This window comes from Cheilinus undulatus, linkage group 20 (assembly GCF_018320785.1).
Source record: "Cheilinus undulatus linkage group 20, ASM1832078v1, whole genome shotgun sequence".
Lineage (NCBI taxonomy): Eukaryota > Metazoa > Chordata > Actinopteri > Labriformes > Labridae > Cheilinus > Cheilinus undulatus.
Window position 1 is genome coordinate 40,145,489 of NC_054884.1, and position 13,645 is coordinate 40,159,133.

General features: G+C 39.4%; 1 protein-coding gene across 1 annotated transcript; it reads right to left on the reverse strand.

The window, feature by feature from the left end:
- Nucleotides 1-2,687: 2,687 nt before the first annotated feature.
- Nucleotides 2,688-13,458, reverse strand: LOC121528038 (stonustoxin subunit beta-like). Its single transcript, XM_041815144.1, has 4 exons — nucleotides 13,437-13,458; nucleotides 12,889-12,981; nucleotides 7,464-8,909; nucleotides 2,688-3,232 (listed from the first exon to the last, which is right to left on the reverse strand). Exons 1-4 carry the CDS (start codon nucleotides 13,456-13,458, stop codon nucleotides 2,688-2,690), a joined length of 2,106 nt encoding a protein of 701 aa, XP_041671078.1.
- Between the last annotated feature and the right edge of the window lie 187 nt (nucleotides 13,459-13,645).

Consider the following 13,645-nt stretch of genomic DNA (forward strand, 5'->3'; position numbering starts at 1 on the left):
TGCGACTCGACTCACTATCCTGGAGTTGACATCTGTATCTTTTTCGCCACTTATTATGGTAACCAATAAACCAGGGGTGCCAAACTCAAGGCCCGGGGACCAAATCCGGGCCATGCTACAGTTAGACCCATCATGATCATTTCATTTTTATCATAACCGGCCCAGTGGTATGAGGTCTGCAGATTTCCTCCAGTATAAAAATGTGAACTTAACTTAACCTTTTTGTTTCACAATTTTACATTCAAAGTCATATTTTGACATTTTTAACTGAGTATTTCAAAATTTATCTCACATTTTGATATCCCAACTCCTAACTTTGAGTTTTCATCCCATATGTTTGCTTTTCAGAATGAAAATGTATAATTTCAACACATATTTTGACCTGTAAAAACTCATTCAAATTTTTTATTTTATATTTTGACCTTTTAAACTTGTAATGTGAATTTTCACCAGTATCTAAATGCTGATTGTTGATATTTTCAGATTACCAACAAAGGACAAGAAACAGGAAGGGAATGACCGGAAAACTGCAGTTTATTAAATCAGTAAAGTCACAAAAGTCAATTCTCCATGATCAAATATACAAAAAAGAACAAAGGCTGTACATACCACCAATGATTATTATTAATAATAATAATAATAATAATAATACACATGAAGGAATTAAACCTGCTTTGCTCTAACAAACAAAAATAAATCCCATGCATCATTTCAAAGTTCATAAATCCACCCATGGACAAAATATATTAGACAAAACAATCATGTTTCAATGATACTACACCAATCAAAATCCTTTTTTTTCTGCATTTTTTTAAATCAACCCAATGGCAGCATTTACACACAAAATAATCACTTTTTAATGATCCCAAACCACCCAGACTTTTTGTACCCACAACTATCTAAATCAATCAAAAGACACAAATAAATACACTTCCTTTGTCCCAACACCACTGCCCAAATTAAACGACAGGAACTTTATGCCAAATTTCAAACTAATTATTACTCAAGCAAGTAATGGTTAACCCTCTAGTATCATCTCAAGACTGTCAGACTGCAGATTGCAGCTCTCAGATGCACCCCCACCCTTGTAGACCACCACTGTGAGACCCTGCATCTATCAGAACAGAAATACACACAAAACTCAGATTAAACTTCTGGTTAGGGTTAAGGTAATGGTTAGTATACCAAAAGTTTAAATCAAAACATTTAACAAAGCTGAGTTAACAGTCTACTAACAGGAAAAAAGCTTTTCCCCATAAAATTACTCTCACACAGCTAATGTTGCTATGCTAGCTAAAGCTGCGTTATGTAAGTTATGTACAGGGGCATCTCAAACATCGGGATATCATGTCAAAGTTCATCTTTACTTCATAAAGTTACACTTCCATTTATTATAGATTCATTTGATTCAAAGTGAAAAATGTTTGACTTTTTTTGTTTTAATCTTGATGATTACTGCTTACAGCTCACGATGATTTAAAATCCACTACCTCTAAATTTAGAATAGAAAAGTACAGTTTGCAAATGTTTCCTGAGGTCACAGCTGAAAGGCCAGGCTGTTCTCAGAGGCTGTATCAGAGCAGATTCATGAAAGCTGACGGAAGGGAAAGAAGCCTCACGAGGACTAGACTGAGACTGGAGCCAGTGAATAAAGAACCACCACACAGAAGGGTCCAGGAGATGGACTACAAGTGTGGTGTTCTTGGTGTGGAGCCAATCCTGAACCACAGATGCCATCAGAGTCTCATCTGGACTAAAGAGAAAAAGGCCTGGACCGTTGTGGTCTCAGGGCTCCAAAGTCCTGTTTTCAGATGAAGCTAGATTTAGTATTTCATTTTTAAATAATTTTTTAGAGTCTGGAGGAGGATCAGAGAGGCCCAAAATCCTTCAGGACTTAAAGTCCAGTGTCCAGTCTCCACAGTCTGATGGTTTGGGGTCCATGTCATCTGCTGCTGTTGGTCCTCTGGTCTTTATCAAGTCCAGAGTCCATGCTGTCAGCCGTCTACCAAGAGATTTTAGAGCCCTCCATGCTCCCAGAAGCTTCATGAAGATAACCATGACGATGTTATTCCAGTGTTTGATTTTGACCTGACCCCCATAGAAGACCTCTGGAAGATGAGAGACCCCAGACTCAACAATCCAGACCAGCTGAAGGTTGCTATCAGAGCAACCTGGGCTTCATAACCCCCAGCAGGACCACGGACTGATCAGCTCCATGACATGAGCAGAGATGCAGGAACTTGTGTAAAAGGAGCTCAGACCACACACTGACAGCATTAATGAGCAGAATTCTCCAGAAGGTCAGCATTTCTGTATTATACGAACATCCTTTTGGGGGGAGACTGTTTTGTGATATTCTAATATTTAGGAAAAAGTTGATTTTTTTGACCTGTAAGCCATAATCATTCAGATTAAAACAAAAGCAGTCAGGAATATTTCACTTTGAAATGATAAATCTAGATCCATCTGCTTTGCAAGGTTAGGGGGCTACCAAAAATCACAGTCCTGGTTTTGTTAAAGATTAGGGTGGAAATGGATTTTTGATGTTAGTTGTGATGCAGCTTTTGATATCAAATTTAGGACATCTTTTCCGCTTTTCTCCAATACAGAAATCTTAAAAATCCACCAGCTGCATTAAATGTATTGTTTGGAAAATCCGTCATCTTTTTTTTGTTTTTGATCCAGGTTTATTCTAGAGTTATGTAGTTGGAATTCCCGGAAACAGAGAAGGCCGGGTAAACTGGCTCAGAGAAAGGGGTGCTAAAGGTGTAGAGGTAATGGACTGCTGGACCATCAACAGCATAAAAAGACAGCTTGCCAGAAGCCCAGTCAAGATACACCCCCACATGACTGAGATCAGGTAGAGGGGAAGAAAGCATGCTCTTCCCATGGTTGTTGTTTGCACTGATAACTGCTTTTTTAGTGTATTTGTATTCCAAACACCAGGACATGGTGTTCTTACCGAGCTCAGCCTCATCTTTGCCTGTCCTGACCATATCTTTGTAGCAAACACCTACTGCCAAGTCCTCGCTTTCTGGCTTGAAGCAAACCTCCCAGTAACAGCACTTGTTCAGCCCCTCTCTACACATAATCTGAGGAAGAACATCGAATCTCTGAGGCAGGTCAGGATAAAACTGAGCTGGTCCATATGTCACCTTCCCATTCCCCACGTTCTGATCCACAGTGAGATTCTCGTTTGCTGTGTCCGGGTCCAGAGTGAGATCAGTGAAGTCTGGTGGAGGAGTGAAAATAGAGGCATGATTACAGTTCAGCTTTGGAATATTTTGAATACACTCTAAACTGAGAAGTTCAAACACATGTATGAAATCAAAGCTAAGACCCATGACAATAAAGCTTTTAAAACTAGGTGAAAATAATAATACAATGCATTCTGTTCTTTCAATGATCAGTAACTGTGTTGTAGTCAAGACCACACTATCCCAGACCGAGACATGCCTGAGACCAGAGTGCGCCAAAACTAAGATGAGACCAAGACTTTATTGGGGCCAAGACCGAGATGTTCATTTAGATTTGTCACATGAATGAGGCATAAAATAAGTGTTCAGAGGTATTTCTGACTAGAAATAAGATGAACTGAATTGTTAATTTCTGAGTTTTTCAATTGCCGTCTGATAGAGATGTTCCGATTACTATACCAGAAATAAGTCCGATTGCTTTTAAAACAGGTACTAGTGTCAGCGAGAACACCCGTTCATGCACTGATTGATAGAATTTGTTTTTTATGTTTTCCATTATTTAACCACACTAAAGAGCGACTACTTTTAGAGCAGTGATGAAGAACCAAATGAACCACTGCACAGCAAAGTTTGCAGTCTGTGTGACATTTTTTCCTGACTGTTTAAAAAATCTCCAGACCAGCTCTGTCGTATATGACAAGAAAAGACATGGTTTATTATCAATAAATCGTTGTCCCTTACTAGTTTTTTTTTTTTTTTTTGTTATTTTTGATAAACACTGGTCTATTATTATAGAGTATAGTCTTTATGATAATATTAATGATTAACACTAGTAATGCACGATAACTATTTTTCTGAACCAATACCAATAACCGATAATTTCCTAGTCCTGATGGCCGATAACCGATAATAACAGATATATTTTTTCAATTGTTGATTTAACAAAAGAAGTTTATTTGATGTGTTTATGCACATCTGGGGGTAAGAAGGGGTTAATATGTAGTGAGCAAAGATATTTATAACTCATTCTAAGTATTATCACTCATGTTTTTCAAAAAACAAAGAACCATTCTGACTTTATAGCTGTCATTATAGTTCACTTTTCTTAGTTAAACATTTGTGTACCAAGTACAACATACACAAACAACTGACAGACGGTTTCCCCCCATAAAACCAAACGATAACAGGCTGTTATGTTTAATAAATGGAGGTATTTGGGGGTCTGTTTTTTTTTTTTTTTTTTTTTTGCTTATGCCAGGATTAAAGTAAGCTGATGTTTGACATTAAGATTAAAAATATGCACTGACATAAGTCATAGCAGAGATAGGTTAAGAATGTAAAGTCCACAGAGGTTTGTGGCTAACTTCAGTTCATAACATGGATCAGACTGAATGAAACCACGTCAAACAGAGCAGGCAGGTACACGTCTATGAAAAGTAGCGATGGATCAGGAGACTGTCAGACTGATTTTGTTATAACTTTGGGCCTTTTGGCTCTGGCAAGCTTTCTGCAGTTTTCAATGCCTGCTAATGCCTGCGGCTGAGGCTAGTGGCTGCTGTGATTTTTAAGATCCGTCGAGGACTTCTTTCTACTCCTTGGGACCTTTACAGGGCAAATTCTACACACACGGTCGTGTTATCCTCCCCGTAAATACTGAACAACGCCATCGTGTTGTTAGCATTTTAGCACAGAGGCTGCTACTTTCTCTTCTTTGGTGCTTTAATAGCAGGTCGTGTACTGCGGCGCCACCTGCTGTTTCGGAATGTTTAGTCTCCTGAGAAAGAAAGCAAACGCCAGCACTGCCGTGCTGACAAAATTATATGTTATCGGGGTCGTCATAATGATATCGTACCGATAAGAATGACGTAATAATTTCTTGTTATCGCCCGATAACTATTGGCCTGTTAGTTATCGTGCACCCCTAATTAACACTGGTCTATTATAATAGAGTATAGACTTTATTATAATATTGTGATGTGAATGAACACTGGGACTGATTGACTGAGCTGGCACAGGTGTGCCTGATTGCAGGGAGGAGGAGAGACTCTGGGTTGTAGAGAAAAGGCTAGTGGGTCCAGGCATTCGTTGTTGGAGCACCCATCGCGGCGGTTCGGCACTCTACGGGCGGGAGGGTGTCGTTCGTAGCTGTTTAGGGCTGCCGGCGACGAAGAACGTTAGAGCAGGGGGTAGCTGTTCCAGTGTGAGGAGGGGAGGTTTGATGCCTCCTGTAGACAGTCAGGGCTGGGTGTAGAGAGTGCTGTGGCCGCCATCGCTCCTCGCCTTGAGCCTCCGTCCACGCTGTCCAGCGAAGCCACTTCCCCGGGGAGTTGGACGGCGTTCTAAGCGAAGACCCCGGGGGGGGGTCTCGCCGACTGGGCGAGCTAAGTATTTCTAAACATTTTATATTGTAGCTTTATGTGTGTGTGGGGCAAAATGCTATCGATCATAGGTAGGTTAAAAGTCTAATGGGGGAACACACTGTGACCTGTGCAGAGCAGCTGGAGGGTTTTTACCTTTTACCTTGTCTTTATTTATAATATTAATGATTAACACTGGTCTATTATAATATAGTCTTTATTTATAATATTAATGATTAACACTGGTCTATTATAATATAGTCTTTATTACAATATTAATGATTAACACTGGTCTATTATAATATAGTCTTTATTATAATATTAATGATTAACACTGGTCTATTATAATATAGTCTTTATTATAATATTAATGATTAACACTGGTCTATTATAATATAGTCTTTATTATAATATTAATGATTAACACTGGTCTATTATAATATAGTCTTTATTATAATATTAATGATTAACACTGGTCTATTATAATATAGTCTTTATTATAATATTAATGATTAACACTGGTCTATTATAATATAGTCTTTATTATAATATTAATGATTAACACTGGTCTATTATAATATAGTCTTTATTTATAATATTAATGATTAACACTGGTCTATTATAATATAGTCTTTATTTATAATATTAATGATTAACACTGGTCTATTATAATATAGTCTTTATTATAATATTAATGATTAACACTGGTCTATTATAATATAGTCTTTATTTATAATATTAATGATTAACACTGGTCTATTATAATATAGTCTTTATTTATAATATTAATGATTAACACTGGTCTATTATAATATAGTCTTTATTATAATATTAATGATGAACACTGGTCTATTATAATATAGTCTTTATTTATAATATTAATGATTAACACTGGTCTATTATAATATAGTCTTTATTATAATATTAATGATGAACACTGGTCTATTATGATAGAGTATAGTCTAATAGTCAGGGTGGACATTTTTGGCTAATGTTAGCGTTTTTCGAACACATGGTGGACCTTCAGTAACCTGCATGATTCAGTTAGTAAGGTGTCTGCGTACTGATTCACAAACATATTTAGAATTTCTGAAAAGTTTTATAGTAACTGATAGTTCACCATGACAGAGTGGACATGTTAAGCTTGACATCATCCAACAACACAGATAATATGATGAAAGTTAGAAACTATAAGTGTAAATAGTTTCTCTGGAGCTAGCCACTGATTCAGTCTCAACTGAAGGAAGGTCAAATGGTGGTAGTAAAGCCACTGATAACACCAGAGGGGTTCTTAAAGGCACCGTTACCCCATAATAATAGGGTGGACAGCAATTTCAGGGACACATGTAAAGTATTCAGTATGAGTATGAAAATAGAATAACATTGATCAAAATTACTGGTTTTATCAAATGACTTGTTGTGGATAATTAAACCCTGTAAAAAAATAATCTAGTTTCATTTAACCACTTTTTACACACACTGTAGTTAGCAGAGCTGTGTGAGGGAGATGCCAAAACACGTACATCTAATGAAAAAAAAAAACATTTTAAAATAAAGAAAACATATTTCAAGAGACTTTTCATTGTACTGACATGTGTAAATGTTTGGTCATTTATAAGAAGACCTCAGAGTTTCATTATTCTGTTATATTTTCATGATAACAGTGATTCTGATGACGACACCAAAAGGCACTTTACAGAGGTATTGACTCTGGTCTATTATAACACCAGCACTAACCCCTTAACCACTGTGCAGCCCAAGTTTACAACCAGAAGACCAAATTTGCTGCATTCACATGAAGTCAAACCACCAGCAACAAGAGAGAACTTAAAATAAAGTGTTGAATAGTATGTTTTCGTCTGTTTCATTTATCCATTATCTTTTATCATATAGTGAAAAAAGTACTTACAGGGGATGAAATCTCCTCTACATGTCACGAACCCCAAGTCAAGCTTTGAAGGCACTGCTTTCAGGATGCTTTCTTTGTACCTGTAGATGTATGCTCCTTCATGGTTCTCATCTGCTACAGCTGTTATCAGGAGGAGGATGTTGTCAGGAAAACTGTTTTTGTTAAACTGCTTGGCCATTCTCCTCATCTTTCTAACCACTGTTTCTGAATTGTACCAGGGGTCCTCTTCTGGGTTTTCTTCTTCAGCTGAATCCAAGAAGTTGGCCATTGCCTCAAGGCCAGGGTCAGGCAGGGATGTGAAAACATAGCACATGGCCTCATCTTTACCTGACTCAAGAACCGCTTTTCCTACAGCAAATTGATCTGGGACGATCTTGATGTCATGTTTGACTGTCTTCATGTCAGCCAAGCAGGACATGATGACATTGATTTCTCTCTCTTTACCGTCCATCCACTTGCTGAGACGTTCACGGCTGAAGGGGGACTTTTCTCTGTCTTCAAACATTTGCTTTGCTGACGTTTCATCTTCTTCACCTCCACGTATGAGGGGCAGTTTCTTTGCAACCATCATCTTGATTTTAGACGTATACAAGTCACTCAGTTTTTGGAAACGGTGTAACTTCTCTTGAATTGGTGGAAAGCGCTTAACGTCTTCATCATCCAGAGCGTCGTTAACCCTCATTCCTACTTGTGTCAAATCTTCCAGGGCGTCCTCCACCTCCTTTAAGAGTTCCTGACTGATCTCACACTGCAGCTGGGTAGCACTGGAATCCAGATCCTTCAGTGGCAACAGCCAGACCCTCTGAGGACCAGAGTTCTCTCCCTTTGGTCCTATCAGCTTTGGAAGTTCTGCATACGCCATCACTGCCTCTTCAAATGTGCTAGGGTTGCGTTCAAGAACCAGGTCTCCATAGAATTTGCAGGAGAATTTATCAGTCAGACCCTTGTTTTCATTAAGTATCTTGAGATTAGCCTGGCCATCAATTTTGATTGAAGGGATCTTCTTAATCACAGCTTTCATATTGCCCTGGATGTCTTGTTTGGTGCTGCTGTCAAGCTTTTCACTGTCAAACACAAAGAAAGCATTCGCCCCGTAGAGGATGCCTGTTACGATGTGTGTTGCAGTGCCCTTCTGAGTAACTTCTGTCTGCTCTGCATTTATGGTCCCCAAGTCAGCCAGAGACAGCTCTTTGAAGTGGGTGGTAGCCTTGTACTGCAAGGTCAACCGGCTCTGACTGTTGGATTGCTTTGTATCATGCAGATAATGGGCAGATCCTCCAACTTTGATCAGTCCGCTCAAAAAGCTGGCCTTCAGGGAAGCGTTGATATCCATCATCGAGCACTTGGACTTGACTGAGTCAGAGGTAGAGACATCAAAGGAACTGGTGGGCTGAGGAGTTTCAACCGTATTCTCCTCAAGAGTTTTAATATCCCACAGCGTCAGACCTAGAGGAATGAGAAAACATCAGTCACTGGATGAAGAAAGTAGACTACGAATACATACTGGCTTCAAAAGCAGTATGGGAGGTAGATCCTTCAGCTATCAGTCCCAAGCAGGATCCAGGAGGCAGACATCCTTTTAACCCTGTAAGGCAATGGTGAAAAATTTCCTTTCAATAAAGGTTATACAATGAAGGCTGGTGTAGTCCTGGACCAGACTTTAGTTATGCTACAAAAGGCTTACACTGCCAAAGGACTAACCACCCATCATTCTTCATCCTTTGCATTTCAATTGAGTTAGCAATCATTTGTTACAGTTTTCATTTGTTACTGAAAGAAAAATCCCCAATTTCATTTCTCTTCTATATTACTAGGGATGTAACACAATTTGTATTTGTCTCCAATTGTCATAGTTTGGGTGAATACATCAAACTATTAAAGTGTGTGTGTGTGTGTGTGTGGGGGGGGGGGCAGTATTTATCTGTCAATCCAGGTGGCAGTGATGTTCATATTTGCTAACCGATATATATAAGAACAGAGGAAGAAGCATTCAAATCACTGTTCTGCTTGACAGACTCTATTTCACAAAAATGCATTTTTCTCAGCTTTCTAGAAAACAAGTGGTCTTTTTGGTGAAACTAGCCTGTATTCAACTTCAGATAAATCAAGAACGGAACAAGGTGCAAACAAATGTTTTCTTTTTCCATGATGAAGTAGAGAGTTTCTTCTTTCATTTGAGATTTTCTTTGTTTTCAGAGTCATAGTACAAAATATTCTGTGGGTCTTGAAAGATGACTCAAAATGGCCAAAAACGCTGGCACAAGCCACTTTCCATTGTAAAAAAGAGCTGGCACTCATTGAGTTAATGACAACGGTGTCACTGCACACTTCATAAAGCATAAATATGACCAATTGCTCTAAAATGCACGTATTTAGATTTGCATTTTTGATGTATTCATTTTTAATGTTTCAAATCAGGAGATATTAGTCTGTTTATGTGTTGCTTTTTATGTTGTATATTTAGGGTCCGAGGACCCCTTCTAGCAGGAGCTAGAAGGAGGGCAAGGACCCTATTGTTATTCGTCCGTTTCTTTCTTCTTCTTCTTCTTCTTATTCCACAGCCTCTTTAAACCTTAATTTGACCCCCTCAGCATGCTCAAAAACTCACCAAAATTGGCACACACCTCAGATTCGGCAAAAAAATTTGATAAAATGAAAAAAAAAAAAAAAAAAAAAAAAAAAAAAAACATGCCAAAATGTGCTCTCTAGCGCCACCTAGGCACACTAAAACGGCCCTCACGGCCAGTAGGAATGTCATAGAGAGATCAAACCAACGTTGAAACGCTCGTCTCATCGAGACCCACAAATCACGCACTGACACCCCTAACCTATCTCAAACAGGAAGCCGGCAATTTGCCTTTCAAAATAAAAAATTTCCAGGAAAAAGGGCTCCAAACAAAATGTAAAGGCCCCGAGACCATAAATCGAATCAGCTTGAACGGCGCAGAGAAGACACGCTAGGCCTTGCTGATCAAAAGTTCTGATGGATTTTGTTGTTTCTCAAACGGTTTCCGAATGACAAGCCCTCAAAGTTGGTCAACCCCAAAGAAGCCCTCCCTGCTGCTCCCATTCAAATGAATGGGGTGAGAAAAAATCTGATCCACATAAGCTGTGGCAGTTGGGCCTCTACACAAAAATCCAAAGGTCCTACAGCTTTAAAAACGACATGGATGGATTCCTGATGACATTTACTGCAAAAATATCTTTTTGTACAGAGATTTGGTCAAAATTGTGGCATCTGTGAGGTGAGATTCAAAAAGATTTCGGTCAATTTCACTCCTGATCAAGAGAGCAGTTAGTGATGATGTCATCCACTGATTGACAGATGAAAGCACCCGGAATGCAGGCATTAGTTACCATGGCAACCAGGGGAAGCCCCTTAATGAGCTCTGATCACGCACACACACACACGGAGCTGTTCCAGTAAAGCAGCCCATTTAAACAATGCTGTAACGGGATGGTTGGTACTGTGGGTGGCTTCTCATCCACATACAGTCCCCCATAAAGTCTTTGGCGACGTCAGTCACCAAAGACAGCCACACATATATCCCATATGAAGTGAATGGGAGAGATGGTGCATTTGTGTGTGTGTTAGCGCGCAAAGCGCGCATGAGTGTGTGTTTGTGTGTCTTACAGATGCAGGTTTTTTGAACATTACAATAAGCTTACCGTGCAGCTGGTCATGTGACTCACCGAAGGCGGGAAAATGGAATGTCTAATACCCACCCATTATAAAGTCTGAGGCTCCTGACAGAGCTGCAGGGACACACCTCAGTCTAACTTTGAGCAGGTCAAAGGGTCAAAGAGGGATGAAACCCTCAAAGTGGAGGTCAAACGGGCATGAGGGACGTGCGACACACCGAGGACCCGTCCAATGCTGCTTGCAGCTTTAATTTATTCTATTTTCCTCTATTTTTTCTCATGTTTAATTCATCACAAGCTGTACAAACTATCACTGATAGTTCTAAATGACAGTAGATGGAACAAACTATAAGCTGTACCAATGTTAGGTTAAGAATTAATTATGATAAACTAGACCTGCAAGCAGTACTGGAGGGCCCTCACACCCCAGTGTATGTTGGGGTGTGTCACAACCACAGGTATGGGAATAACTGAGTGTAAGCAACCCGTGATGTGTGCTGCAACAGAGCTTAGAAATCATGTCGTCCTCTCTAGGACTGATCAGGGGTCCTCAACGTTGGGACTGGGACCCCATTGAGGGTCACGAGACACTAAGATGGGGTCTCCAGAAAACTAAGAATATTTTTAAAACTAGAAAAGCACTCGGAGAGCACAGACCTCCGCCATTAGCCCTGTCTCCCAATAGTGAAGAATCCTTTCAGAAATTCCTGGATCCATCCCCATGTGCCCCCCACCACGGCATTTGCTGATTACTCGGAAACACAGTGAGGCAAAGCATTGGCTTCGCTAAGGGTGCCAACAGATGCACCCATGGTGTCACCGGACAACTGGAAGTCATGTCAGAGTGTGAATATTCCTCTATTCCTCCCAGCATTGTGAATATTCTCGCTACAATTTGCTGTCTTTCTCTCTGTTACTCTCCAACTCGTCTCCTGGACCAGGCGAACATCTTTCAAACTCTATAAACTCCCAAACTTTGAATAGAAACACACCCAAAAGCTGCTGCTGGGATTGAAGTTACTCATGTCCCCCATCTCCTGGTGTAAAGTGGTAACAGTGCAGACGTCTGCATTTAGCCCTATCTCCCAATAGTACAGAATCCTTTAAAAAATTCCTGGATCCAGACGGTGATCTAGATCAGTCCCAAAATCGAATCAGTTCTTCCTTATGCCATTTCTAACATTTCCTAAAAAAATTTAATCAAAATCCGTCCACAACTTTTTGAGTTATGTTGCTAACAAACGAACAAACAAACTAACAAACAAACCAAGTAACAAATGAACGAACCCACCCGATCACATAACCTCCTCCACATAACACAAAGAGACATTTGTACCAATGTTTCCAGTAACAAGATGAGAACCTTATTTCACTCATTGTGAGCTGAGTAAGTGACTTTATTATTTCATTTTCTGAATCAATTAATCGACCCATAAATTTATACATAATCTGTCTTAGTACAGCGTGAAATGTGGACACATTATTGGTAAAAAAACATGTGACTAGCACTCGTCCATCTAGGTAATTTCAGAAATATTCTAAATGCGTCATTATAAGCTATCTGTAACTTTTTCATTTTTGCTTTACTGTGCTTTAACAAAAGGATTTACATTTTTAAGAGGGCGACTTACTACACAAATGAATTCAAAAGACATTTGTTTCTGTAATCAGAGTAGTTATTATTCAGCTAAAATGTAAAATATAAAATACCACAGCTTAACTTTACAGTGGACCATGATTTTGCTGACCTCCATTTGGCTGGGCCCCAGAAAACTCCCCTTACCTGGGATGATATTATCGCTGCGGGCATCATACAGCATCCCCAGGGTGAACGGACGGCCGAGAGCTGCAACCTCCATGACCTCTGAGTCAATTTCTACAACCAATGGAGAAATGTTAGTGAAGTGAGCACCATACCTTCATAACCAGGCAAGATGGGCACAATTTTACAATGACATTTAGCAAACACTTTTGTCCAAAATGACATATGTTTTAGATTAAATACAACAGGAAAGAAATTGATAACGGTGATTGTTAATATTAACAGTCTGGTGAATGACCAATTGAAAATTTGTCCTGTTGTTTTCAGGGTTGAGCCTGCAGTGAATCAGACCAGATCTTATGAGTGTTTTTATGGTAAGAAAATAACATAAAATACACCTTCTACAGTTATTCCGGTCTTAATGACTTCTTAAGAGATTTCAAAGTTGGAGTAAAATCAGAGTCTTGCTAAAGTTGTTGAGCTGCAAATCATATCTCTGCTGTATCTCGTAAATAGGAGCAAAAGGAGTCATATCAAATCTTAGAAGAGCCTGAATTTCCATCATTAACCTTTTTCCTCCTCTACCTCCATCCCTAAGGTTCATACTCACCTGACAGAGTTTTGTAGCTAAGCCGAGTCTTCTGTGAGTCTGTGATCGAAGCTAAAAGTCTGAGAGTCTGTGAGTTTATTTATACTCTCTCCTGCGGCCTCCTTCCACCTTAGCGTGACAACAGCTGGTAAATACCATTCTGTGAAATAGATGATACTTCCTCTTGGC